The sequence below is a fragment of the Sorex fumeus genome, unplaced genomic scaffold (genome assembly GCF_029834395.1).
Source record: "Sorex fumeus unplaced genomic scaffold, SorFum_2.1 ptg000233l, whole genome shotgun sequence".
Classification (NCBI taxonomy): Eukaryota; Metazoa; Chordata; class Mammalia; order Eulipotyphla; family Soricidae; genus Sorex; species Sorex fumeus.
In genome coordinates, this window is record NW_026606290.1 from 933,273 (window position 1) to 960,620 (window position 27,348).

General features: G+C 61.7%; 1 protein-coding gene across 1 annotated transcript; it reads right to left on the reverse strand.

Moving 5' to 3' along the window:
• Positions 1–27,348, reverse strand: GPR107 (G protein-coupled receptor 107). The gene is made up of 18 exons (XM_056108886.1): positions 27,088–27,348; positions 20,137–20,256; positions 19,717–19,767; positions 19,550–19,629; positions 17,841–17,965; positions 14,648–14,685; positions 13,978–14,034; positions 10,936–11,049; positions 10,620–10,753; positions 9,009–9,084; positions 7,814–7,887; positions 7,602–7,719; positions 6,354–6,484; positions 5,920–5,963; positions 3,025–3,074; positions 2,134–2,217; positions 1,737–1,858; positions 1–1,241 (listed from the first exon to the last, which is right to left on the reverse strand). The coding sequence occupies exons 1-18, from the start codon at positions 27,226–27,228 to the stop codon at positions 1,145–1,147; spliced, it is 1,656 nt and encodes a 551-aa protein (XP_055964861.1). The 5' UTR covers positions 27,229–27,348; the 3' UTR covers positions 1–1,144.

Sequence of the window (27,348 nt, forward strand, 5' to 3'; positions counted from 1 at the left end):
ATACACAGTTTATTACAGACAAACAGACCCCTGCGCGCCCCGGCTGGCAGCTGGCAGTCCTTGGCCCACTGTTGCCCACAGGGGGTAGGTCGCCATGTGTGGCACACACACACAGGACCCGACCCAGTGCCCCCGCTCCCCAATGCGGGCAGGCCACACAGGGACCCAGGGCACCCACATGGGCTGAGTGGGGGAAGGGAAGGGGTGGGGGGATGGGGGGCGAGGGACAAGGAGTGGGGTGGGAGTGAGTCTGAACCCTGCTCTGGCCACTCAGCGGTGGGAGGAGCCAGAAGGGCCGGGAGAGCCCTGGGGTTGGGGCTCCAGCCTGGCTGGGGACAGGCCCAGACCCCCACAGCCAGCAGCGTCCCTGCAGGCCACAGGACAGGATGTGTCTGCAATGCTGGGGGTGGTGGGATTGGAGGGGGGGGTTCCCGGGCACAGCCCCAAGGCAGCCGAAACCAGAGCACTTCCAAAGCTCGGCAGACACCGGGGACCCCTTCCGACTGGCCTGTCCTGGCCTCCCCCAGGACCCGCACTGCCAGTCAGCGGATTCTCACACACCCGGCAGCAGGCCACCCCCAGCCACGCACCCCGAAAACCTGGAGAACCACTGCGGCCAAGCGGTCTGCACCACACGGGAGGTGGGCGCAGCTCCCTCGCAGGGACGGGCCCAGAGCCTCCGTCTGGGCTGTGTCTCGGGGTGTGCCCGGCCTGTGTGCAAACGTCTGCCCCGGCCCCCCAAACAGCGTTGGCGGGGGGGGGGGCGGGGTGCCCAGCAGGGGGGACCCATCAAGTCCCCTGGCAGCTCTGGGCTCGGGGCCGGCGCAGGGGCTGATTTCCTTGCTGAGAGACCCCAGGCTCCTTTGTGGCAGCCCCGCGTCCGCGTCCTCTCTCCCCAGCCTCGCGCCAGCTGCCCTCGCCCCCCACTCTCCGCTCCAGGCAGGGGGCCGGGCCACAGCTGCAGCCTCCAGAGCCCCCAAGGAAAGTACAAAGAAATATAAATTAAAGACAAAGCCTTCCTTTTATCCGCCTGCGCCCGCACCCTGCCGGAGTCCAGCCTGGGTCTCTTCAAAGGTCCGTGGCAGGGTTCGGGGCTGGCGGGCGGGCGGGCAGGCGGGAACACTGGTGGGTGAGTCCAGCGGGCTCACGCCGAGCCCTCCCAGTCTCCCTGAGGCTCCAGGGCCCCGTTCGTCACCTTCCGCACCTTCTTCACGCTCTCCATCACCCCCGACGTCGTCACCCTGCAGGAGACAGCAGCTCAGCACCGCGGGCAGGGGAGCCGGGGCCGGGCCTCACCCCTGCTACCGTGCGAGCCGGCAAAGCCCCCTGGACCGCTCTGTGCTTCAGTGAATGGCCCCCGTGCCGTGGACACGTGTCCTCACAGACGTCCCCTGGGAGGTGGCTGGTTTGGTGTGGGGAGTGGCAACTGGCTGTGCCCGCGACGCTGGGGCTGAGATGGGAATGGAACCGGGTCGGCCCCTGGTACCCATGCATCTCTCTGGCCTCTCCAAGGGCAACCACGGAGCCTGGGCGTGGGCCGGGCATGATGGGGGCGCCGGGAGGGATGAGGCAGTGACCAGGGCCGCCCGGGGCAAGGTCCAGCAGGCGTGTCTGCAGTTACTGTCCGGGGGGAGGGGGCGGGGGCAGCAGGCAGCACCTGCTCCTCAAGCCGATGCCCCTGGCCAGCCCTGCCGGGCACTGGCGGCAAGCAGGCAGCAGAGGGGAGGGTCCCTTACACTGAGTCCATCTCCAGGTCGTCGTCTTCCTGAGAAAGCTGGAGGTAGGGGTTATCGGAAGCGGGCCGGAACTTGTACCCCGTTAGGACGAAGAACACCAGCGTGGCCGTCTCGTCCAGAAGCTGCCAACGAGACCCCCAGGAGGGGGCTGAGCTAGCGTGGGGGTCCGCATCCCGACACCCTGCGGCGCTGTCCCCACTGTGCCAGAGCCTCGGTGTGGGCCCCTGAACCGGCCTCCGAGGGGCTCAGGCACCCCCATGTCCACCTCTTCCCCGGGCGCCGGGGAGCCCCTGGGAAGCGGCTCGCGCGGGGCTGGCACCCTAACCGAGGCCCCAGGGTCAGTGTCCAGCCTGCCTGGCCCGCGGCCTCTCTCGCCCTGGGGCGCCCGGCAGCTGACCTGGTAGAGCCACTTCCACTGGAAGGGCACAGCCAGCTTGAGGAGGAAGGCGATGATCCTGGTGAAGTAGATGTAGCACACGATCTGCAGGGCGGCACAGCAGTGGTCAGCGTGGACCCGGGCGTCCAGCCCCGCTCCCCACAGCAGCCATCCGACCTCCCCTCGCGGGAAGCCCCAGGCCAGGAGCACCCCCGGGGAGTGCCGTGGGTGCGGGCGGAAGCGGGCCAGGAGCTTCCGGCCCGGCTGCTGCGTCCCTCTGGCAGCACAGACCAGCGATGCCCACCCCACCCACCCCAGCCAAGGGCACCGTGGCCCCTCCTGGCCCCTCGACCTGCCTGCGGCCTCCCTGCAAAGCCCAGAGACCATGAAGATTCCAGAACCTTCTAACAGCTGACGGCAAGGCCAGCCTCTGGTGCCAGAACACACACTGATCCAGCTGTGACCCCCCCTCTAAGTCACAGGGACAGCAGGGTGGGGGAGAGGCCAGGGAGGAATCCAGAGAAGGGAGAGGAAGGAGTGCTGGAGGGGACACTTCTGGGGGGATACGGGGACAGGAGGGCCGGGGAGGACAGCTGGGAGGGGCAGGTCAGCTGGGTTTGTCTATTTCATGATTTCTGCACTTCAAACAGCCTGGAGCTGGAGACAGTGCAGCAGGGAAGGGGCCTGCCTTGAACATGGCCCACCTGGGCGGATCCCTGATCACCCCCAGGTGTGTCCCCCCCCCACCAATACCCAACCAGTCTGGGCTGGTTCCCCAGGCACCCACGGCAAGCTTGGCCCTCCCTGCCCCACCCAGCAGCCGGGCTGAGCGGCCACGGGGCTCCTGCACGCCCTCCACCCTCCCCCCCCCCCCGGCCCGGCACTGGCAGGTTCCGGCCTGTTCCCACTCACCAGGACATAGTAATGCCGGAAGAGCTTCAGCTTAGCGAGGTTGATGGCAGCTGGGGAGAAGGGGCAGGGGAGAGGCTGATCAGCTGAGCTGCCCACAGGTGGGTGGGCGACCTACCCGGAGCACCTCTGCGGGAATTGAAGCCACCCCCACCCCCCAGCCATCAGAGGGACCAGGGCACTGTGGGAACAGAGGCTCCACAGAGGCTGGACCCCAGCAGGGCGCTGCCCACTCGGGGCTCACAGCGCTTGCCAGGCAGGGCCGAGGGTCCCGGGCACCAGGATCAGGAAGGGCGCCCCCCACACTTGAATCGCCCGTGACACTGGCAGGGCTGCCCTGAATCCAGCCTGGGCGCCCCTGGACAGCAGACGCCTGACCCTCGACACAGAAACGCCTTTGGAGTCCATTCCCACAAGGAATGCGGCAGGCTGGGCCCGGAAGTGCAAGTGTACTTTCCTTCTCTGAGCGCAACCCCCACGGCAACAGCGTGACCCCCACGGGGAGGAGAGCCGGTAGCAAGGGGCTGCGCCCACCCGGCCCGGTGCTCCCGCAGCTCACGGGCGAGCGAGCATGGAGGGGTGTGCAGGCGCAGGGCACGGCTGTGCGGGCTCTGCCTATCTACCCCCTTCCCCCACCCCGCAGCGGCCCTGGAAACGGAAGTCTCGTGGGCGGCAGGAAATGATGTGCGTTGTGGCGGGTGGATTTTGGAAGCAGCCTCGAGCTGTTTGTCAGCGTCTCGTGGCAGCTGGCAGTGTCCCGGCATGCCCGTGGCAGTGCCCGTGGCTGGCACGAGGCCTGCGGTGCCTCGCCCCTCTGCGCTGTGTGTGTGTGCGGGGGGAGGGTCCTGCCACCACGCTGCTGTCTTCGAGGCAAGGGCAGGACGGCCGGGTCAGGGCCCACAGACCCCCCGGGGAGGTCCTGGGCCTCCTCAAAGATGCTCCAGGCGTTGCCCCTTGCGCCAGGATGAGCAGGACTCCGGGAAACCCTTCCCGCATCCAGGCCTGATGGTGCCCCAACCCTGAGTCAGAGACGCCCAACCCGGCACCCGGCACCCGCGCTCAATGGGTCTGACAGCTGAGGCTCACTGACCGGCAGGACACAGCCTTCTCCCTGGCCTCGAGCACGACCATGTGTGTGCACACCCGGGACAGGACCCCCCGGGACAGGGGTGCCGCCGGGAAGAGGGGATCAAGTGCGTGGTGCAGAGAGGAGGTGACGGGAGCATGGGTGGCCAGGCTTGGGGCCCCGGGCACCTGCGGTGGGGCGGGGGCAGCGGCCACGCGGGTCAGGAACGGGGGAGAGGCAGAGAACGCCTCCAGCCCCTCCTGGTAGCCATGGCGAGCCCTGGCCGGTCCCCTGGCAAGCAGTGCTCACCGTCCACCGAGGACCGCCGGGCTGTACTTGCCGGTTCCCAGGGCCACGAGTGCAGGGTGCTGCTGGGGCGGCAGGACATGGACACTGGGCCATTGGCACCAGGTGGGAGGAGTCCAGCGAGCCCGACCCCAGCTGTGGGTGCTCACGCCTCTGCCTGGGACCCTGAAGCCGCGGCTCAGCCATGGAACAGGGAAGGCTGTGCAGAAATCAGCCCTGGGGTGTCTGCGCCTGGCCCAGGGCCCCTGTGTGTGTGTATGTGTGTCGGGGGGTCTCCCACTACCCCAAGCTGCAGGCCAGGACACTGCTCCCAAGAGCTCCCTCACTCGACCTCAGCACGACCCCTGGCCCAAGCACCCAGAGAAACGTGCGTGTGTGGGCCAGCTCGGTGGCCGATGGACAGGACACCCGCCTCCTCCCTGATGACACAGACCAGGGGCCAGGCCCACTTCCTGCCACCGGCTCCCTCGCTGCAGAAGGGCCGCTGCCGCCACCTGGTGGACGGACACACAGGAGCACGCAGCTGCACGGGGGTCTGTCCTCGCCACGCAGGGAGTTAAGGGGGACCCCAACGGGGCCCCCGGCTCCCCGGGTACAACCCCAGGTCGCGGCTGGTCCCCCGGACGTGAGCGCAGAGAGCAGAGAGAAGGGAGCAGAGGGGCCCAGCCACTGCCAGTGGGGGACACAGAGAGCAGCCCCCAGGCCAGCCCCCTCAGCCTCCGCCGCCACACCCACCGCCGGACCCCTCCGGTCCTGCCCCAGGTAGCAGCTGTGGCACCGAGCTATGAGCACAGCCCTGGCGCGGGGTCAGCCAGAGAAGAGGGTCTCAGGGGGCAGTTCCAGGGGATGGGGGATCTGAGGGAGGAGGAACCCGGTGGCCCGGCCCAGGCGCTGCGAGGGGCACCACAAGGGCACCGGGAGGGAGGGAACCGTTTCTCCCAGGCGCTGGTCTCACGGGAGGTCAGAACCCACCATGCCTGCAATCCCCCGAGATGCACCAACGCTCTGAAGGAACCCGCCACGCCCCAGTCTCCGCTGAAGGACCCCCGGGCAGCACAGGGCTGAGGGTGTACAGGTCACACTGCAGCCCCTGGGAAAGGCTGGCCCAGCGCTTTGCAAACTGGGTTCTGACGAGCCAGGCCATGGCTATTTTGGACGTGTGTTAGTCAGCTGGAAAGCAGTATACACACAGCCCCACTCTCCAGCTCTGCACACGGCCCCACTCTCCCAGCTCTGCTCCCTGCACACGGCCCCACTCTCCAGCTCTACACACGGCCCCACTCTCCAGCTCGGCACATGGCCCCACTTTCCCAGCTCTGCTCCCTGCACACGACCCTACTTTCCAGGTCTGCCCTCCAGCCTCAGCCTCCTAAGGTGACCCTCATGGGTATGAGGGTCACCTTAGGAGGCTGAGGCATGACCGGAACCGACAGGCATCGCCTCACCACAGCCAGCCCCCACATCCCCCTCCTGTGCCGAATCAACTCCAGCCAACTCTACCCCCCTGTTCCGAAGAGGGGACTTGCCTTTCCCGTCTGTGGCTGAGGCTTCCTGTAAGTGTCTGATTGACCTGAAACACAATTAGAGAAAACGAAGCTTAGCCGCGCCATGACAGGCTGCAGGCGACAGAGGGAGACGCTTGCTCCACAGCCATCCCTGCGGCTGCAGTGCTCCCTGCCAGGGGCCAGAGGCGGCACTGAGTCCCATCAGTGGCAGAGGGAGGGGCCGGATAGCCCCCAGGTCCCGGGGCACGGGACAGTGTCATGGGGACACAGACCCACGGGGCCCTTCCCAGAGCCCAGGGCCCCGGGGGGGGGGGGGGCGCTGGCGAGCGAGAGGGGTCATATACTTCCTCCTGTGCCCACGGACTCGGCCGGAAAAGGCCCCTGGGGGATCCTCCCGCTCCCCGGCTTCCGGTCCCCGGGCTGCCGTCTCGCCAGAGGGATCCGGGAGCACTTACCACACCACGGGGAAGAGGATGGCCCCACAGCACAGCAGGTCCACCAGGAAAAGGGAGTCCTTCCACAGCCCGTACTCTGTTGTGCCCTCCTCCGTGGACTCGATGATGATGTAGGCCACGTTGGCCAGCACCTGCGCACACAGTGGCGGGGAGCACGGGTGAGTCCAGAGCGGGAGCACGGGGAGCCCGGGGGGAGCATGGGGGAGCCCAGAGGGGGAGCACAGAAGAGTCCTGAGTGGGGAGCACAGGAAATCAAGGGGAGCATGGGGGACATAGCTCTACTTCCAGGCCCATCTACTCTTCCAGAACTTTCTACTCTCCCACTGACTAGCAGTTTTAGGCCAGAGAAACCAAGATGCTCACAGGGCTGACCCTGGTCCCAGGGCTGATCCCCGAGCACTGAACCAGGGGCAGCCCCAGAGCACGGCCCAGGATGGCCCCAAGCCAGATGAAACAGCAGCAGAGCAAACAACACGGTCACAGTGGGCTCTGGTTCCTCGATGCGGCCATGCAGGCCCACAGGAACCTCCCAGCCACCTCCAGACATCAGTCGGGCCGCGAGGTGAGAGAGAGTCCAGCCAGCCCCAACCAGGAGATGGGCCCAGGATGGCCTCACGGTGGTCGCCAGTCCAGCCCGCCAGACAGCTGAGACCCCAAGTCCCTCTCCCAAGTTCGACCCCCAGGAAGGGCGGGAGGAGAGGGGCTGGCTGGGAGGTCCTGAGGTACGCATTTTGGGGGGACCTCAGGCTGGGGCTTAGCAGACACCGAGGCCTCAGGCTCCGCGGACAGCCGGGAACTGTGTCCTCAGTGTGGCCAGCAGCAGAGGCCCAGCGAGCACCCACCACCCCAGCACAGCCGCGGGATGCACTAAGCCAAGGACACAGATGGGCTCCTGGCATTGCCCAGGGCCCGGGCCGCCTCCACACTCCCGGGCCACCCCAGGATTCCCCGCGTTCTCCCAACCTGGGTTCCCCCTCCCTGGAGCGGGGCACCATGTCACTGTGCAAAGCCCAGCCAGAGGCTCCCAGGGTCCAGCCCGCCCCAGCCTCAGTCATGCAGACCCCTCACCCCTAACTGCGCGCAGAGAAAATCTGCTTCCTCACCAGGACGGGTGTGGGGTGACTCCCCTCAACGGGTCCCCAGAGGGCCTGGACACAGCAGCCTGCCCGTCCCGGGGCCAACGTGGGCAGCAGAGATGCTCTCCCGCCCTGTGCCAGGGCCTGTTCTGTAAAGCCCCTGTGCCCTCACCTGCAGCGGGATGACGATCATGAAGATCTTCTTGTCCTTGTCAGAGAGGATGTGCTTGATGAAGGCCCAGCCCGTGCCGATGAGCGCGATGGTGATGAAGAGCAGCGCCCCCTTGAGGCTGGAGGAGACACAGAGCCCGGCTGTCTCCCGCCTGCGCAAACCGCCCCCACCCTGTCCCCCCACAGCCTGGGGCCTTCTGCCCAGGTACTCACAGGTGAGTGATGTAGTAGACCACGGCCCAGCCCTCGATGGGGAAGCCCTGGCAGGAGATGTAGTGGTAGTCGATCTGTGAGCAAACAGCGGCTGGTCAGTGGGCGGGCGGGGCCAGCTGAGCCCGGCCAGGACGACGCCTGAGCAGAGCCCCAGCTGTGCCAAGGGAGGCCCTAAAACTCTAAAACCAAAAGCAGGCCAAGGAGAGGCCCAGAGCAGCCCTGTGGAGGGGCTAGCATGAGGCGGCCCACTGCCCCGCACTGTCCACTCTCGGGAAGCCCCGCAGGCACCCACAAACGTCAGGGAGCTTGGGAAGCCCCCCCACCCCGCCCCACAGGGACTGGGGTGTGGGGAGAAGGCTGGGAACTGCCCCTGGTAGGCCGAGGTTACCCTGACTGCCCCCAACACCACACTCCCACTGGGCGGGGCCCCACTCAGAGGCCAAGCGAGGGAGCATCGTGACCTGCTGGATGGACCAGACACATGGACCGGCCTCCGCAACGCTCCTTGGAAAAACTGTCACAGGCACCTTGGCACCTCTGAGGGAGGCAGGCAGGAAGGGGAAGTTTCTGCCGCGTGGCCCCAGCTGACACAGAGGCGCCGTCTGATGTCTCCGCTAGCCCCGGGTTGACAAAAGGGGACTTACAGCCCCCCTTGACTCATCGGGGACCAGAGCCCACCGCAGAGCAGCTGGGCCTGCACCACAAGCCATAGCCTTGCTGCAGGGCAGCAACCGTCAGAGAAATTTTCCTCAAACGAGAGAAATTCTCAGCGAACCTCACCTCGGACGGGAACACTGGCTCCCGGGGACATGCGGGAGAAAGGTCGAGGGAACAATTGCGCAGGCGGTGCCCTAAGCTCAGTAAGGGCAAGAATGCGAGGAAGGGGCTGGGGAGACGGGTCAGCAGAGAGGGCGTTTGCCTTGCACGCGGCCGACCCAGGTTCGATTCCCAGCAACCCATAGGGCCCCGAGCACCGCCAGGAGTGATTCCTGGGTGCAGAGCCAGGAGTAAGCCCTGAGCATTGCCAGGTGTGACCCAAAATCAAAAACCAAAACAAAATAGAAAAGAGAGAAAGAATCCAAAGACTTGAAAGGGTCCTAGAAAAGCTCAGGTCTATGTGTGTGTCGGGGGAGACGAGGACGCAGCCGCCCTTCTCGCCCCACTCGTCCCCTCGGGGACCGACACCGCTACGTACCGCGTGGAACACCAAGGAGAGAGACTTGGTGAAAGGCAGGGCCGCCATCAACCAGTGAATCTTAAACACCTCGTTCCTATGGAAGCAGAGAGCTGGGTCAGGGTGGGAGGCAGGGCCAGCACCCGCCACACACACACAGGTAGCATGGGCAGGAGTCCCGGCTCCATCCCGGGTGAGGGGCCTCGTGGGCACTGATGACAGGAATGAGGCTCGAGGCCTGGCAGGAGAAAACACGGAGACCAGCAGGGAAGGGCCCAGGCCGGGTCCAGAGCAGGCAGGGGCCAGTCAGAGAGGGCCGGGGGGGAGCAGGAGGGGCATCCTCAGCACTGGAATGACCCACCCCACCCCCAGACCTTTCAGCCCATCCCCCAAAACACAGAAACTCCGCAGAGTCACTCAAGCAAAGCCTCTGCCACCCGCTTCTCGCCTTTCAATTAAGGCAAAGCCAAATGGGGAGGGGGCTTGTTGCTTCCAGCCGACCCAGGTTCGATCCCCAGCCCCCACCTGGACCCTGGGCCCCACCGGGAGTGACTCCTGAGTGCAGAGCCCTACGCACTGCCGGCCTGGCCCAATCTCTCTGCACTGACACGGAGGCTGGGGAGACGGCTCGCTGGCTCGGGGCGCCAGGTTGTGCTCGTCAGAGGCAGTTTCCTTCCAAGCACTGCACGGGTCTGGTCCCAGAGCCAGAACAGGCCCTGAGCACTGCCAGCTGCAAACCCCAAATAATAACACAGACAGAAAAGAAAATTCTGGGGCTGGAGTGATAGTACAGCAGGTAGGATGTTTGCCTGGCATGTGGCCGACCCGGGTTCGATCCCCAGCATCCCATATGGTCCCCCGAGCACCCCCAGGAGTGATTTCTGAGTGCAAAGCCAGGAATAACTCCTGAGCAGTGCTGTGTGTAAGCCAAAAAGCAAAAGGAAAAAAGAAAAAAGAAGAAAAGGAAATCCTTTAATGTCCCATCTTGGGAATCTGCTTTTCTTCTCTTTTGACTTTTGGGGCCACACCTGGCAGGGTGCAGGGTCCTGTGCCGGGGCTGACGCCTGGGGGTGCCCGGGGGACCATGCCAGGGAGTACCTGGCACCTCCACCAGGAAAGCAGCAGCTTGTTCCCCGGTGGCTGGCAGGAGCGACAGGGTAACGACGCTTTGCACTCAGAGCACATCACTCAGAGCACGTCGCCAGTGGGAGGAGTCCGGGAGGTCACGGTCTGGGCCCCAGGGCACGAGGGGAAGTGGGAGCTGGTGGTGGTTTACTTGCTGCCCAAACCCAGTAAGCCCACCTGCTCCAGCAACAAGTAGGGTGCTGCAGGTGTGGCCTCACCCCAGCTCCACAGTGGGCTGTGACGCCCTCGAGTGGCAAGACCAGGACCGAAAAGCTGCCAGGGGAGCCTAAGGCAGTGCCCCCTACCCCCCACCCCCAGTGCTCGCTGGGGCTGGAGAGAGATACTTGCTTCCAAAAGCAAGCACAGAAGTGGACGGGCCCGTGTTGCTACACGATGCCCTCGACAGAGCCGGAGAGCGAGTGCCCAGACCCCCACGCTCCCGGGAAGGGGCGGAAGGGGACACCCTTCCAGAGCTCTGGGCTCCAGAGCTCGGGAGCAAGGGTTTACCGTCGTTTGCGGAGGATGTGAATCCAGACGGTCCCGGACAGGAAGAAGAAAAGGGCCATGGAGATGTATAATTTCGGGAGAGGGATTTCTCCAGCGGACAGGAAGCTGTCGGGATTTTTCTCTCTGATGTTAATCTGAAACCGATATGAAATTCCATGTTCCTTCCAAGTCTGGGTCCCGGGCCCTTCCCTGGGGACTGGCTGCGGGCAGGGAAGGGACCTAGCCCCCTTCCTTGCCTTCTGTCCTGGACACGGGCCCGGCAGAGCGCACCAGGCGGCCACCCCTGGCCCACAAGCGGTCCCTGCCTGGTACTCACATCCAGACTGAACGAGAACTTCCTGCCACCAACCGGCTGCACCTTCCTGATGCAGTTATGAAAATAAAGACTGTAGAGGCCTTCCTGGTCATCGTTGGTGACATTGAAATAAAACTGAAAGTGAAAAAGGACAAAATTCAAAGACCCTCAGACCCGCTGCTCAATTTTGAAATCTCTGGAAGAAACCAGGTCGGAGCAACACCAGACTACAGAACAAATCCGCCCAGAGTGGGTCCTTCGCTTTGGCTGGTTTTGTTTGTTTCGGGGCTGACTCCTCGCTGTCAGCTCCAGGGTCACTGCTGGCGGGCTTAGGAGGCCCTAAGAGGTGCTGGGGAACAACCCCCGTTGGTCGCGTGCCACGCAAACGCCTTCCCTGCTGTACTACTGCTCCGGGCAAGAGGCTCTTGGCAGATGGTCTAATATTCTAGGATTCCCCAATATCTGAGTATTTTCCAGCGAGTGGAAGAGCAGATTCAGCCACGACACCATTATACCCCCATCCCACATTCTACACTGAGCATTGCAAGGCCTGCTGCCCATGGCCCCCGCCGCGCCCCCCCCCGCCCCCCGTACACACAGAAGCTGACAAGACCCTGTGTACACACTGCAGCTGACAGGCCCCTCGCATGTACACACTGCAGCTGATGGCACCCCCCCCCCCCCGCAAATACAGACCCCACAGCTGACAGCCCCACCATGTGTACACACTGCAGCTGACAGGCCCCTCGCATGTACAGACCCTGTAGCTGATGGGCCTACTGCCCACGGCCCCCCATCTGGAGGCTCTGTTCAGACCAGAACGGAACCTAGTCCTGACGGCGACTCCTATTTGCTCCCGAAAACGAAAGGCAGCTCATGGGCTACTGAAGAGACTGAGGCCCTGGGGGAGTGGCTGGGGGGGGGGGGGGGCTGCAGGCTCTGAGGCCACGTCCAGCTCAGGGCCCCCAGGAACAGGCTCTGCTCCTTCCCGATGCCCAGGCTAAGGCTGCGCCAGCCGCTAAAAGGTGCCTATGAGGACGCCTGCGACCACTGTGCTAGATTCCCGTCTCCAGGCCTCAGATGAAGTTCAACACAAAGTGAAATGCGCGCACGCGCGCGCACACACACACACACACACACACACACAGAGTTTATAACATACGTGGATCAGATTCCAGACTCTGGCCTCCGATCAATTCTAGAAAAGTTCTACATGGGCAGTAAAAAGGAAACTGCTTGGGTGACGCTCCAGTCCGGAAGGGTCACCTCCACTGAGCGGTGTGGGAACGACCTGCCGACACACCGACACGCCTCAGGGGCGGCTCCTGTGCAGGTTGGGGAGGCACGAGCGCCGCCTGGGTTTCTGGGTCACAGCCAGGGTGGTTACAAAGATGTTTGATCCTATTTGTACTCAACAGGACTGCAGTTCCCTACTGCATGGACACAATGAAGAAGGCAGGCAGGAAAGGAAATCTGGACAAGATGGAAACACAAAATTCAAATGGATTGGGGCCATGGTACTGTGGGAAAAGTGTTTGCCGTGCACCCGGCAAACCCAGGTTTGACCTCTGGAACCCCAAAGGATCCCCTGAGCATGCCAGGAATGATTCCTGAGCCCAGAGCACACTGGGTGTGGCCACAACCCTCCCCCCCAAAAAAAGACTGCCTGACCCCTGGAGGGAAGGAGACACATGAAGGGCCAGGTGCTGAAACATTGTATCCCTGAAGGCCAGCCAGAGTAACTTTGATACTTTCACTGAAACAGGTAAAGCAGCCAGAGAGCTGGTACATACAGACGCACTTGCCCTGCACACAGCTGACCCAGGGTCGACCTCTGGCACCACATACTATCCCTTGAGCCCTGTCAGAAGTGGCCTAAAATCAACAATAATAATAATAAAAGCAATGCCCACTGACAGAGCAGACGGTACCAGTCGTGCGGCTGGAACTGCGGGGCAACACCTGTGACGGTGTCCCATCAGTCCCTGGCACACGCCTGGCATCCTTCCCTCACTGGGGACGCTCACGCACGAGAAATCCAACAGATCAGAGCCTGCCCGTCCAACAAAAGTGCGGGCACAGGGGACCAAGTCTCGGGGCCGAGCCGGAGAGCGAGGGCGGGAAGGAAGCCCCGTGGAGCAGGGGACATCTGGGCCAGGAGGAAGCAGCCAGCAGGCGGTCTGTGGGGGATGAGCTCTGGCCTGTTTGCAGAGACCGCCGGGTGGGCAGTGGGCAGCTGCCCAGGAAGGGATGGTGCTGAGGACACAGCCAACAGTCTCAGTACCACCGGGACTGCGTGCACGTGAAGGTAGCGCCAGAGAGCGGGGCGGTGGCAGGGCACTAGTCGGGACGTGGCCGTCCCGGTGCCATCCCCGAGCACCACCGGTGACTCTCTGCAGAAATAAATCGTAACTAACAATAGTGAGACGGACGGCATGATCAAAATGACCACTGACGCTTCGCCCAGGGAGATCCTGCTCCTGCGTCTCTGAGAGGCGTCAAGGGGGTGAGGGGTGGCGGTCAAGGGAGGGGCTGGAGCCATGGCGCAGCGGGGAGTACGGCCTTGCATGCAGCCGACCCACCTTTAACCCCGCACCCCATAGGGTACCCTGGGCACTGCCAGGTGTGCCCACTCCCCTCAGAGAAAACCCCAACCAAATCCAGGTCTTCGTTTCTTGCTTTTTTTCTCAGTCTGGTGTGTGTGTTGGGGGAGGGGCGGGGGGACACGCCCAGCAGTGCTCAGAGGCTACTCTTGGCTCTGTGCAACCCTGGCCAGCGCTCCGAGTTCTCTCAATGGGACTGAATCAGGGTCACAACTGCAGTGTCACTCTTGGCCCGCGGGCTACTCCGGGCTCAGTGCTCAGACTCAGCTCCAGACCCCTGGCTCCTGCCCCTCCATCTACTTCAGAATCTCCTGATCTGCTGGTGGGGCACGGGCAGCCCATCCCAGCAGGCCTGTGGTGGCGACAGCTGCTGTCCTCAAGGGGCCCGACAAACCGCCCTCCACAGGCCCACTCCAGACCCTCCGGCACGGCGGGAGCCCATCTGCTCCTGGAGACACACCTGGAATGACAGCGCCCCGTTATTGCTGAAGACAGGAAGCTCGTTCCTCTCCACTGCCTGGAAAGACAGAAGCACCTGTGTCAGGGGCCACGCCGGAAACTAATATCCTCCCTGCCCCAAACCCCACGTTCTTTGTTCTGGGGGGGTCACACCCAGAGATGCTCAGGGGTTACTTCCGGCTCCGCACTCAGGAATCCCTCCTGGTGGGCTCAGTGGAATATCTGGGACGCTGGGGATGGAAGCCGGGCTGCGTGGCTGTACTATCTCTGTACTATCTCTAGCCCCAAGCCCCGTATTCTTAAATCTGAAACCCCAACCAATCCTCAGCAGTTCTGGGAAAAGGAAACCTGCCAGCCTTTCCTTTTCGGTTAGTTTTTGGGCCCCACCCGGCAGAGCTCAGGGCTCACTGCTGGCAGGCTCCGGGATGCCGGGGATGGAACCCGGTCAGCCGCATACCAGGCCCGGGCCCTCCCCGCCGTGTTACTGCTCAGCACCTCAGCACCCCTTTGCAATCGTCTCCATGTCGATGCTGCGGTCCCCACGCCCCAGTGGGCGCCGGAGCCACCACACGAGGGTAGACATGCGTGGGGGTTGCGGACAGACGCACACACACATTCAGTGGCAGACGCACGTGGCCAGGAAGCAGAGCCTCGAGGTGGCCGGCCCTTACCTTCGTGTCTTCTGTGCTTCCTTTCGACTCTTCGCTGTCTAGAAGCAGAGACACATGACGGGAGTTACTATGCAATGTCGGCCGCCACTGCACTGCAATGTCCTGTCACGAGCGGCAGCTTGTCCAGGGCCGAGTCACCACCCAAAAAAGCTGAGTCACCCTGGGGTCACCCGACCCACAAACCCACAGGCAGCTGCAGAGCACGGATCGGGAGTGCGTCACGTCATGCTCGAGACCAGACACACGTGGCTTGTCAGTAGCCTCAGGGACGTGCGCCCCCTGGGATCAGACACGCCGTGCGGTGGGACGGGCCGTACTATCCGAGGTCTTTGCTTGCTTGTTTGTGGGAGGGGGGGAAGGAACACACCCATCAGGCTCACTCCTGGTGGTGCTAGAAATTAGAACCCGGGCCGGCCACGTGCCCTCCCCACTCTCTGGCCCTCTCAGGCAGGCACGTGACACCGACACAGCTGGGAAACCAGCAGCGAATATTAGCAGATAGCGGACTTGTCTTCCCACGGCAAGGTGGCTAAAACTGCCCGGGGTGGTGCCACGGCACACGGGGGCACCTGGGCTGACACGGACAGTCTGCGCGGGGGGAGTGGGGGCGGGGGAAGGAGGTTGGGGACGAGAGCAAAGCTGTCCTGCAGGAAGGGAACAAGTGTCAGAATCAAAAGGTAAAGAGGGGCCCAGGGCTGGAGCGGTAGTACAGTGGGAAGGGCATTTGCCTTGGATGTGGCGAACCCAGGTTCAGTCCTGGGCGCCCCATATGGTCCCGAGTCCTGAGCACCACCCAGGAGGCCTGGTTCGGAATCGGGCGCCATGATCTACTCAGCCCCCAGCAGAGAAGCGGGTGTAGCCCTGGGCATCAACCCGTGTGGCCCAGAGAACAGAGAGCAACAGTAAGGAAATGACTATCCTGCCTGCGGGCCAGTTAGTGTGAGCTGAGGCTCCCGGGACAGGTGACCACCAGCCGGTGCTGAGTGGCAGATCCCAGGGCCAGGGGACAGTGCTGTGAGCTCTGCCTGCAGGGAACCGCCCATCTCTACCGCTCATGATTCTCCAAGCACCAGGAGTGACCCCTGAGCACAGAACCCAGAGCAGACTCTGAGCCCAGCAGGTATGCCTGTCCCACCCCCTGACCCCCAACACACACACACACAGAGCTCCCTACACTGGGTTGCAGAGATATCACAGCAGGTAAGGAGCTAGCTTGCATGTGGCCAAGTGGGTTCAAATCCCCAATACTACGTACAGCCCCCTGAGCACGGCCAGGTAAGGCTCGAGCAAGCAACAAAAGAACTCGACACCATGCCAGAAATGCATTTCTGGGCTTTTTACACTTCTGCCTCGTTAACTTTGACAGGGAAAAATAGATGAAAAGAAAACTACATCCAAGAGACCTACTAGTGAATCACCCCTAGGGGGAGCCCTCAGCCCAGCCCAAGGGCTTAGTGCAAGAGGAGGGGCTGGCGGGCCAGCTGGGGAGGAAGCGTGAACGGAAACCACTTTCCGAAAACCACTTTCCGTCTCTCACTTCAGTGTGTGTCTGTCTGGGGGAAGGGTGAGTCTCCCGCTTCATTTTTTATGCTTTATTTTATTTTTCCCTCTTCGCCTTCCTATTTTTTTTGGGGGGGGCACACCTGGTGATGCTCCGGGGTCTCTCCTGGCTCTGCATTCAGGGATCACTCCTGCTGGTGCTCATATGGGATGAGCATGGACCATACGGGATGCCAGACGTCAAGCCTGGGCTGGCCCCGTGCAAGGCAAACCTACTATAGTTTCCCCAATCCTTATACCTTTTAAAGAGAAAAAGACAGTTTCCGGGGCTGGAGCGACAGTAGTACAGTGCGGTAGGGCGTTTGCCTTGCATGTGGCTGACCCGGGTTCAATCCCCGGCATCCCGTAGGGTCCCCCAAGCACTGCCAGGAGTCATTCCTGAGAGAGAGCCAGGAGGGACCCCTGAACATCATTGGGTGTGACCCAAAAAACAAAAAAAAATTTACAAGCACACACACACGTCTTTTTTAAGTATGTATCACTGGGGCTGGGGCAATAGCACAGCGGGTAGGGCGTTTGCCTTGCACGCGGTTGACCCAGGTTCGATTCCCAGCATCCCATATGGTCCCCGGAGCACCTCCAGGAGTGATTCCTGAGTGAAAAGCCAGGAGTAACTCCTGAGTGTTGCCAGGTGTGACCCAAGAAGCAAAAAAAAAAAAAAAGTATCACTGCTATCTGGTTCATAGTAATAGTACTGACCATACCTGGGGCGTTATGGATATTTTGTATATATTTTCAAGGGAAGGACAAATTAAAAAAACTGGTTTAGTACAGAATCGAAAAGATGTATCCATATCCTCAAGGGGTCACTCTGACCCAGACAGTCCAGTGCTGGGACTCTGTCAGAAGGAAAGTTTTAGACACAAAAACGACCCAGGGAACAAAGAAGCCGGAGACAGCCGCACTTCTGACAGCCTCGATGTGCAGAAAGATCTCCCCAGGGAAGGTGGGTGGCGACCCCAGAGCTTTCCTGGGGTGTGTGACGGGCAAGGAGCATCTCTAGTCAGCAAGAGCGCCCAGAGAGCCCCGAGCACAACCCTGAATCCAGCATCCCCGACTACACCAGCAAGCTCAGAGCAGCACAGAAGTCAGTGCGAGTCTGACAGTGGAACGCGGGAACAAGAGAAACGTGTTCTCGGCCCGGCGTCTCCACGCGCCCGCACTTGTCTTCAGAGGAAGGAAGAGTTGGAGCATCTACACAACCTCGCCATCAAATAACGCAGAGATCATGGCTGGTTGGTTTGCTCTCCCACTCTGGTCTTGGGCTATACCCCTGGCTGAGTGCTCAGGGCTTACCCCTGGCTGAGTGCTCAGGGCTCACCCCTGGCTCTGTGCTCAGGGCTCACCCCTGGCTCTGTGCTCAGGGGTCACCCCGGCTCTGTGCTCAGGGGTCACCCCGGCTCTGTGCTCAGGATTGATTCCTGACTGTGCTCAGGGCTCACCCCTGGCTCTGTGCTCAGGGCTCACTCCTGGCAGGGCTCGGGGGACCCTATCAGATGGCGGGGATCAACCCTGGGTCAGCCGTATGCAAGGCAAGCACCCCTCCACCCCCACACCATCCTATGGCTCCAGCCTCTATGTTTTGTTCTGACCTGGCGGTGCAAGATAGCCCAACAGTGCTGCCTCAGTTTACCTGGCATTCCATCGGTCTGATTGCCCGCGACAGGCCCCTGGCCCTGGCCCAGCACCCTCGGGTCTTTGCTCACGACGATCCTGGGTAAGAGAGTCCCAGCTCCTGGCGGGGATTCCACTTGCACTCTATGTATAAACCAGAAGGGAGGAGAGAAGTTCTCAGGGGCACTCAGGGACCTACCTGCACCAGCATCTTGAGGGGGTCGTTGCTGGCCGCAGGGAGACTCTGTGGTCCCCAAATGCTGAGACCCAGGTGGGAGGGGCCGGGAGATACCCCGAGATCTCACGTGAAGGAACATGGTCGCCACACAACAGGACATACTCCCCCCTACAGCCCTCAGGGGCCTTAACATGTCCAAGGAAAGGGAAATGAGGCCACCGGCCTGCTGGGGCCCGCGTCCACCACTTCCCCTTCCGACGGCCCACTCTGCTCATCGCCTCTCTGAGGGGCCTCCACACTCCCGCAGTGGCCACCCAAGCCCCTTGGGACGCCGACACCGGGACGCCCTGAGGCCGAGAGGCGCAGCTGCCCCAGGGGCAGTGCCCGGGCCAGAGTATGGACATCAGGTGGGCGATGGTCACTGCAATCACTGGCCGCGCTGTCCAGGCCCATCTCAGCCCACTCGCCACAGGCACTGTCCGCACAGGCCAACGGGAGAAAGAACGGAGGGGAGCTGGGACCCGTGGCAGTGGCAGGACAAGCTCCACTGGGGGTCTAAGTCACCCTAGATCCCCCCTAAGACCAGACCATCACTGGGTGTCCCTAGAAGGGTCAGGGGCTCAGAGGGTGGCAGGTGCCACAGTGCTGAGCAGCGAGTCCTGCACAGTGACCTCCGTGTGTGCGGGGCAGAGCTGGTGACGGCAAGGGAGGGTGGCAGGGCAGGGCGCGGGCCAAGGCGGGGTCTCGAGCTCAGGCTGCAGCGGCCTCCAGCTCCCACTGCATGGGCAGTGCTAGTGCCTCAGACCCCGAGGCCTGGGACAGCCACGCAATCCACCACAGGGCACGCACTCCCCTTTACACTGCCCTGCCGGGACAGGAAGCTCTGGGCCCAGAAAGGCTCGGTCCTTCCCCCTCTGCCGGGCAAAATCCACTGGGGGTGGGGGAGGCGGGAAGGCAGCGGCTGCCCCCTGCTGAGGTCCTTCCTCTGTAGTCTTTCCACACTCCCGCAGGGTGCAGTGCGTGATCCGTGGTATTGCTGTGTTGCAGCACTGTGTGGCATCACCGTGTGGTATTGCTATGAGGAATCTGTGGCATCATCAGGTAGAATCTGTGGCACCACTGTGCAGGACCTATGGGATCCCTGTGTGGGATCCATGATACTCCCTTGTGTGGGATCTGTGGCACCATCATGCAGAATCTGAGACACTGCCATGTGAGATCTGTGGTATCCCTGTGCGGGATCCGTGGCATCCCAGTGCGGGATCCAGGGCATCGCCACGTGAGATCCGTGGTGGCTGCTCTTCTGCCACACTCACCCAGATGCCCCATGAACTCGGATCTCCTTGCTCCCATCATGGGTTTCTGGATGTTCGGAATTTGGGGGGCGGTCACTTCCGGTGATGCTCACAGTACAGGGTGTGGGGAGTGGACCATGGCCTCCCACACTCGGAGCCTGTGCTCCGGCCCTGGAGCCACACTCCGGCCCCAGCCTCACCGGCAGTACCTGCAGCTGGCCCCACACCCGTCCGTGGCCACCATACGGTCCTTACACGCTTCTGGGGAAGTTCAGGATCAGGTGGGTGTCCGAGATCACGGCCTTCTGTAAGGCGCAGAAGTTCATGTCTTCGTCCTGGAAAGGAAGGCGCACGGTGGGCAGGCCAGAGGTCGGGGACCAGGGGCCGGGCCCGAGGTCAGGGCAGGAATGCGGGCTGCTCACCAGGTATGAGGAGAAGCCGTCGTTCTTCGTGCGATCCAGGCTGAACCCCACCTAGGCAGGGAGAGGAGGACATGTCCACGGGGCTCTGGACCCCGCAGCCACCATTGCACAAAGCGCGGGACAGAGGTTCTCGGTGGGGTCTATTTGGCTTGCGGGCACCACCCAGCAATGCTCAGGGGACCCCATGGGGTCAGCGCCGGAACCCCTCAGCCATCCTCCTGCCCAGCACAGCGGCTCTTGAGTCTGGCCTCCCCTCAGATTTCCAAAGTCCTGATCGCTATGTGTTAATCCTTGGAATAAAGCTGCAGTCAAACAAAATAATCACCGACAGCTAAAGCTGTTCAAGCTGTTACGGGTGGCTCTGCTTGGGGCCCCCAGGGCAGCTCTATCCCGAGCAACAGCCCGGGGGTGGGCACTTACCTGTTCAGAATTCGATATGGCTCCAGGGTCGCTCACCCTGATGCCGCTGACGTTGACCACCATGCTGCCCTCCTTGAAGAAGCCGAAGGTGTTCAGATGCACCTTGTGCCTCACGTCGTCCTAAAGAGATGCGACAGGGAGACAGAAGCCTGAGGGTCGCTGGCCCGGCACAGGGGCCCCGCCAGATGTGGCCCAGCCCAAATCAACCAACACACCCCAAACATTCCCAGGTGCCCCATCAAGCGGCTGGAAGGAAGACGCCGAGAGATTAGATTCACTCAGAAGCATGTGAAAGGGTCCTGGGGCAGACCTGGCAGGTCCCGTGGGGGGGGAGGAAGAATGATACTTCGGCCTTCCACCCCTCTCCCGCCATGCAGCGGGCCTGCAGTCGAGGGCGCTGCCCAGTCTGTCTGGCCCAGCATACCTGCTGCGCCTTTCCTAGATCCCAGCCCAATTCTTCACGGCGGCTCATCTGCACTGGGAAACTTGGGCAGAAGTGAAGGATTTTCTGGGAGCCAAAGCAATCCCAAGAAGTGAAAAGGTGAAGCCAGGCTCTTTTTGTTTGTCTGTTCGCTTGTCTGGGGGGATGGGGGGAGGCATACCCAGTAGTGCTTAGGGCTTACTCCTGGCTCTGTGCTCGGGGAGAGGTGGGCTCTTAGGTGTGCTGAGACTGCCACACAGGCAAACGCCCATCAGACCCTGACACTGTCTCCAAGGTGGGATTCCACGCTCAGCCGAGGCCAGTGGAATAAAGGGATCCGGATTTCCAAAATGAACGCTCCCGGGACTAGAAGACAGAGCACAGCGGGAAGGCGCCGGCCCTGCACACAGCCAGTCCCAGAGCATATGGTCCCCAGAGCACTGTCAGGAGTGACTCTGAGCACCGCGGATGCCCAGGAGGCCCTTCATGCCGGGGTCAGTGCTCTGGGGATTGTGTCTGGTGATGGTGACCTAACCCAGGTTAAGCTACATGCAAGGCAAGTGCTTGACCCCCGTGGACTGCTGCTCGGGCCCTACTGCTGTGGTTTCTAAGTTTTGAGGTCATATCTGCTGATGCTCAGGGGATGACGCCTGTGGGCTTTTAGGACCACGGGCAGGGAGCAGGCAGGATCAAAGCCAGGGAAGCTTCACACAGGCAAGTGCCACCCACTCTGCCTCCCAGCCCCCGCTGGCTGCCATGACTTTTAAGAGGACAACAGAAACGCCTCCCTTCCTGAGGACTGTGAGCCACACTGGACTCACCTGTCCGGATGGAACTACCTTCGGCAGACGCATGCCCAGACCTTCCTGCAGCCCGTACTGGGCTTGGTACTTTTCTAAAGACACTCGCGTCTGGCTCCTCCTCAAATCTGCAGTAATTCTATTTTTGTTTCTTTGGTTTCTGTGTTTTGGTTTGCGGGCGACACCTGGTAGGGCTCAGGGCTCACTCCTGGCGGGGTTCGGGGGACCCAACCCAGGCCAGCTGCCTGTATGGCAAGGGCCTTCCCACCGCGTCCCGCTCGCTGGGTGGAGCTCACGAGTACGGCTCTCCGACTGACTCCGAGGTGTGTCAGCGGGCTTGATCCCTTGGGGAGGGCCAGTTCTCTTTCACCCAGCACCTCCAGGCTGTGGAACACAGCGTCGGCCTGCTCGTGCAGCGCACGTGATGTCTCTTCAAGGTCGGCGGGCTTTTATTTGGTGTGTTGTTGTTGTTGTTGCTTTGAGGGAGCAATATTTGCAGGGGCAAATATTTCCTCACCTTTATATTGCTACTGGAGGCCCGCGTGATAGTACGGCGGGTAGGGCATTTGCTTTGCACACAGCTAACCCGGGTTTGATGGCCGGTATCCCACATGGCTGCCCGAGCACTGCCAGGAGTGACTACTCAGTGCAGAATGGGAGCAACCCGTGGGCGTTGCTGGGCGTGGCACAAAACAAACCAAAAACCTCTTTATGTTGCTATTTTATCAGATGAGACACCGCATTCAAAGGTTTCTTGTTGGTTTTGAGGCCACACTGGGCGGCACTGAAGAGTTACCTCTGGCTCTGCAGAGACAAAACAATCCTGGCAGGCTGGGGGACCCATATGGGATGCCAGTCACCAAGCAAGTACCCTCCCAGCTGAACCCTCTGACCTGATTCTCAAATATTTATGAATATTTTTGAAATAGGGACCTGAGAGATACAGCTCAAAGGCACATCCCCCAGCGCAAACCCCTGTACCACGTGCCACAAGCCCCCCCAGGAACAGGGCCTGGGCAGAGCCGGGAGTAGCCTCCATGCGCTGCTGGGTGTGGACCCCAAACACACACACTTAGATCACTGTCGGAGCACTGCAAGTCCGAGTTCTCAGCATGGACTCCAAACTGGGTTACGCGTCGGGCTGTCCAGTGACTTATTCCCCCCTCCATGCACATGGCCGGGGCACATTTGAAGACAGGAGAGGAAACGGCGGCTGGCTCTGAATCCAGCGAGCCGAGCCCACAGCGTGGGCGCCACTGCCCCCGGTGCAGCGAGCGAGGAAGCACCTATGGACACAGGACAAGCCACACAACCGCAAGGGGCCCAGAAACGTGCGAGGCGGCCACATGGCAGCATGCGGGGAAGGGACTCGCCTTGGCCTGCACACCACAGACCTGGATCTGATCCCCGACACTGCAGAGGGCCCCCCCGAACCCCACCAGGAGTTACCCATGAGCCGTCAGGAGCCGCCCTGGAGCACTGCAGGCCGCGGCCCCCCCAGAAAACAAAACCTGCAGAGCTGGCAATGAGGGTGTCCAGGGCGGGTGGGAGGTGCAGTGGCAGCACGGGCTGGGCTCACAGGAGGCGGGACCTCCCTGACCCAGCACAGGGCGACAGCAACTCCCAGAGGGAGCTGGTCCCACCCTCGAACGGTGTGAGAGGGAAGTCCATCAGGAGAGCAAGAGAACAGCAGAAGACATGGCCTCGCTCTAAGCTGCCGTAGGCTGGATTCGAGGTGCTGCCTATGGCCCCCCAGCCCTGCCAGGCGTGATCCCTGAGCACAGAGCCAGGAGTAAGGCCTGAGCACCGCTGCGGCAGTTAGGAAGGAACGAAAGGAGGAAGGAAATGCAAGAAAGAAGGGGGTAGGGCAGGAGCAGTAGAACAGGCGGGAGGGTGTCTGCCGTCCAAACACGCAGCCAACCCGGGTTCCACCCACCAAGTACCGCCAGGAGTGATTCCTAAGTGCAGAGCCAGGAGTAACCCCTGAGCACTGTCAGGTGTGGCCCAAAAAGCCAAACACCAGAAAAGCCGGTGGCCGGGGTGTGAGGGCAGAGCACTGCCCCCAGGCGCCGACTCAGCTGGGCACCCCCACTACCTCCTCCGTTCCACCTCCACCCCTGCCCCCACAATTTCAGCACCATATCCCAGTTTATGAGGCAGGGTAACTGCTTCCTCTGCCGTCTGCCATGGGGCATCGATGAACCAAAGACACCAAATACTGGGCCCAGCTTCTCAGGGGTGCTTTAGAAACCAGTAGCTAGTACTATGGTTGAATACTCTGATCTCTTAAAACAAGAGCTAAAAAAATAAACAGGGGCGGAAGAGCTGTTCTAAGGGCTGGAACGCGGGGTGGGGTATGGCCAAAAAAACCAACCACCCACAACCCGAATCCAAACCAAACCGAAAAGCCGAAGAGGAAAACAAGAATGATGCTCTTAAAGTAATTTTTTAAAAAGGAAAAAATCCAAGAGAAGCTACAAGGGCTAAGGGCATGCTTGGGAAGAAAGAGTCCCAGGGCCTCGAAATGCCCCCACGAGTGACCTTGAGCGACCACAAGAAGGGGCCCAAACACACACACACACACACACACACACACACACACGTGCATGCAACACACATGCAATTTGTTTTGCTGCCATATCCATTGGTGCTGAGGACTGACTTCTGGCTCTGTGCTCAGGGATCGCTCCTGGGGGACTCGGCGATTGCTCACAGGGTGCCAGGGATGGAACCCGGGAAGGCCCACTGTGCCCTCTGCCTGGCCACTCACACACACACGCGCGCGCGCGCACACACACACACACCAAGGGGAAGCACCCAGCGGGACAGCCGTCTCGGACTGCCCAGGCCTGTCGGAACATGTCACAGGACAGCTCCTGATCAGCAGGTCCCACTAGGGAGTGAGTGACGTGTGACTCAGGGCGGCCCCGCCCTGCCCCTCCCGCAGCCCGTTTTCTAAACAGTGCACGCCTGGCATGGGCACATAACAGATAGCCAGCACCCCTGCGCAGCAGTCGGAAACGAGAAGGGGGCGGACAGGGCAACTGAGATGTCACTTTATTTCCTTTTTCTGGGAGTGTGTTGGGCCACACCTAGTGATACACTCTCTCTCTCTCTCTCTCTTTCTCTCTCTCTCTCTCTCTCTTTCGCTCTCTCTCCCCCCTCCACCTCATACTACTCTAAGTAAGTTTCTTAATAAAACTATTTTGCTTCACTAAAAAAAGAAAAAAGTGCAGCAAGCTTTAAACTCCGTCTCACAAGGCTGAAGCAATAGTATAGCAGGGAAAGCACTGGTCTTGCCGACACGGGTTCAATCCCTGGAACCCCATATGGTCCCTCAACACCACCAGGAGTGATTCCTGAGCACAGAGCCAGGAGTAACCCCTGAACACCGCAGGGCGAGGCCCCAAAATAAAAAAGAAACAATACTCCACTTGCCCACAAGCCCGGGGTCCCCCGAGCTCCGTACCCCAAAGCCCCCAACCCAGCCTTAAGTAGCTGGTCCAGAGTTCTGACTGTCTGAGTTAGAGTCTATGAGGAACTGTAGGAGTCACAACTCGGCCCGGAAACGTCCAATTGAAGCTGATGGAGACATTTTCCTCGCAGCTGCCCTGTCTCCCATCCCTGGTGCCCCCGGAAACTAGAATTATCCCTCACCCTCACCCACAAGCCCAGAGTTGGAAGCAGCGTCCCTAACATCTGAGAGTGGCTCGGTCCATCTTTAGCTTGGAATTGGTTTCTGCTGTTAGTAATCACTGGAAAATAGCCGTTACTATAACAAGAATGGGCTTTGCCTGCAGGAGGCCACTTTCTCTCCCCCCAACCCCCACCGCACCACAGCGGGGGGGCCCCCCCCAGCACAGCCAGGAGCAGTCCCCAAGCAGAGTCAGGAACAATACCAAAACAGAAGCAAAGGGGAAAGCACTAAGGAACATTCCAATATTACCAACGGTTAAAGCTGCAAGACAGACACTGTCCCATGAATAATTGTTTGACATCTGGCAGTGCAGGCCACATCTGGCAGAGCTCAGGGATCATCCCAGCAGGGCTCAGGGGACCCTATGGGGTGCTGGGGATCAAACCCAGGTCGGTTACATGCAAGAAGCACCCAACCCACTGAACGATTACTGGAACCGTGTCTGTTGTGTACAGTGCCAGGAACTGAACCCAGGGCTCCAGGCCAGCCCCTAGGCAATAATGAAAACCAAGGGTCCATCGTGCAGAAAAAACTCAATTTCCTCCATATCACACGTCTACAGAGTATTGGAACACTTAGGAGAAATGCCCTTCAACGAGGAGTTTTAGATATGCTTTGCATACTAGCACCCCAGGTTTAACTCCCAGCAGCGCCCCAAGTTGATCCTGTAGTACTGAGCTGAGAAGCCCCAAGCACAGACCCTGGCAAGCCAGAAAGCAAAGCAGAACAAAACCGCCCACTGCTGGTGCCCACGGGGCCTCTCCAGGGCCTTTCAGTTTATTTAGGAAGAAGTTAGCTAGTTTATTTTATGGTTTGATTTTGAGGTCACACCTGGCGACATTAGGGGTTCCTCCTGGCTCTGCACTCAGGAATTACTCCTAGTGGTGCGGGGGGGGGGGGGGGGGGGGGGGGGGGGGCCCATATGGGATACCCGGGATTGAACCCCGGTCGGTTGTGTGCAAGGCAAGGCCCTGCCCACTGTGCTATCCCTCCAGCCCTGCCTAGTTTAGAGGAAAGAAAACAATCACAGTACTGGCAATGGGATAAGTCAGTACTTAGTGACTTATGGGCTTATGACACAGGTTACAAAGTTAACATTCACTTTCGACGACAGAGAGAAGACACCCACAAGAGTCCCAGTGGACTCTAGCCCAGACGTGGCTCAGGACAACAGACACCTGCCACGCCCTCGAGAAACGCAGCTGGAGTGGCAGCCCCAAAGGGGGGGGGGGGGAACCCCTGCGCCTTTACCACGGATTTGTATTTCCCGAGCCAGCTGCAAGTCACGTGGCCTCACTACACGCCCCCCAAAAAGGAGACTTCCGAAGCCGGGGAGCTGCGTTTCTCAGCACCCCACCACCTGGGCGGGGACGGTCCAGTCCCCACCTCGGCCTCACGAGCCTCAGGGCACTGGCCAAGGCCAAAGCCAAAGCCAAAGCCGAAGCGCCTCTCCACCGAGCCGGGTCTCCCCGGCGACCCCTCTAGGGGCTAAGAACCATCCTGGGGCGAGCTGTATGCCTGGCACCTGTGGGCGCCCCACTCGGTGCCGGAGGCAGGCGGGATGGGGGCATGAGCACTGCGATCGGGGAGTGCTACTTTAGTTATGAACGCTGCTCCCCAAATCCCGGGACTCGGGGTGGGGGGGGGGGAGTCACGCGTTCCGGTCCGGGCGACTTTCTCCGATCCCGCCGCGGGGCAAACGCTCCCAAAGACGCCGGGCGCTGGGAGGGGTGGACGGGGCGGGCTGCTTCCCTGCCCGTGCGCGCCCCCCGCCCTCCCGCGCCGTGGGCGGGGTGCAGGGGGAGCCCCCCAGCCCGGGAAGGAGGAGGGTCACGTCCCTCCCGGCAGGGCACGGCCGGGGGGCGGGCGAGGCGGGCACGCGGGGCTTCCCTTCCGGGGGCGCGAGGCTAGGACGCGCCGGCCCCTCCAAGCAGCCGGGGCCGAGAGTGGACACCGCCGTCGGGAGAGGGAGGGGGAGGGCCCGGGGTCCGCCCCCCGCCGGCGCCGCCCGCCCACCCGCCCGCCCGCCTCACCTGCAGCACCAGATGGTGGACGCGGCCCAGGCCGGGCTCGGCCAGGAGCTGCAGCAGCCCCAGCAGCGGGAGCAGCGGGAGGCCGGCGGCCGGCCGGCAGCGGCGGGAGCCCGAGGGCCCGAGGGGCGCCCAGGCCGCCATGTTGGTTCCAGCATCACCAGCTGCTTCCTCCCGGGCCACTTCCGGGTCAAAGGGCGGCGCGCCGGAAGCAGCCGCTGGGCGCAGCGGCGCGGACGCGCGACCCGGTGGGCCCGGAGCCGG

Bases quoted from the DNA above. Each gene is read 5' to 3' on its own strand.
- GPR107 (XM_056108886.1), bottom strand. From the start codon at position 27,228: ATGGCGGCCTGGGCGCCCCTCGGGCCCTCGGGCTCCCGCCGCTGCCGG. The intron at 7,720-7,813 runs GTGAGTACCTGG...TGTCTCCTCCAG, and splicing joins GTCTACTACATCACTCACCT to CCTCAAGGGGGCGCTGCTCT. The intron at 3,075-5,919 runs GCAAGTCCCCTC...CCTTCTCCCCAG, and splicing joins CTCAGCCACAGACGGGAAAG to CTGCCATCAACCTCGCTAAG.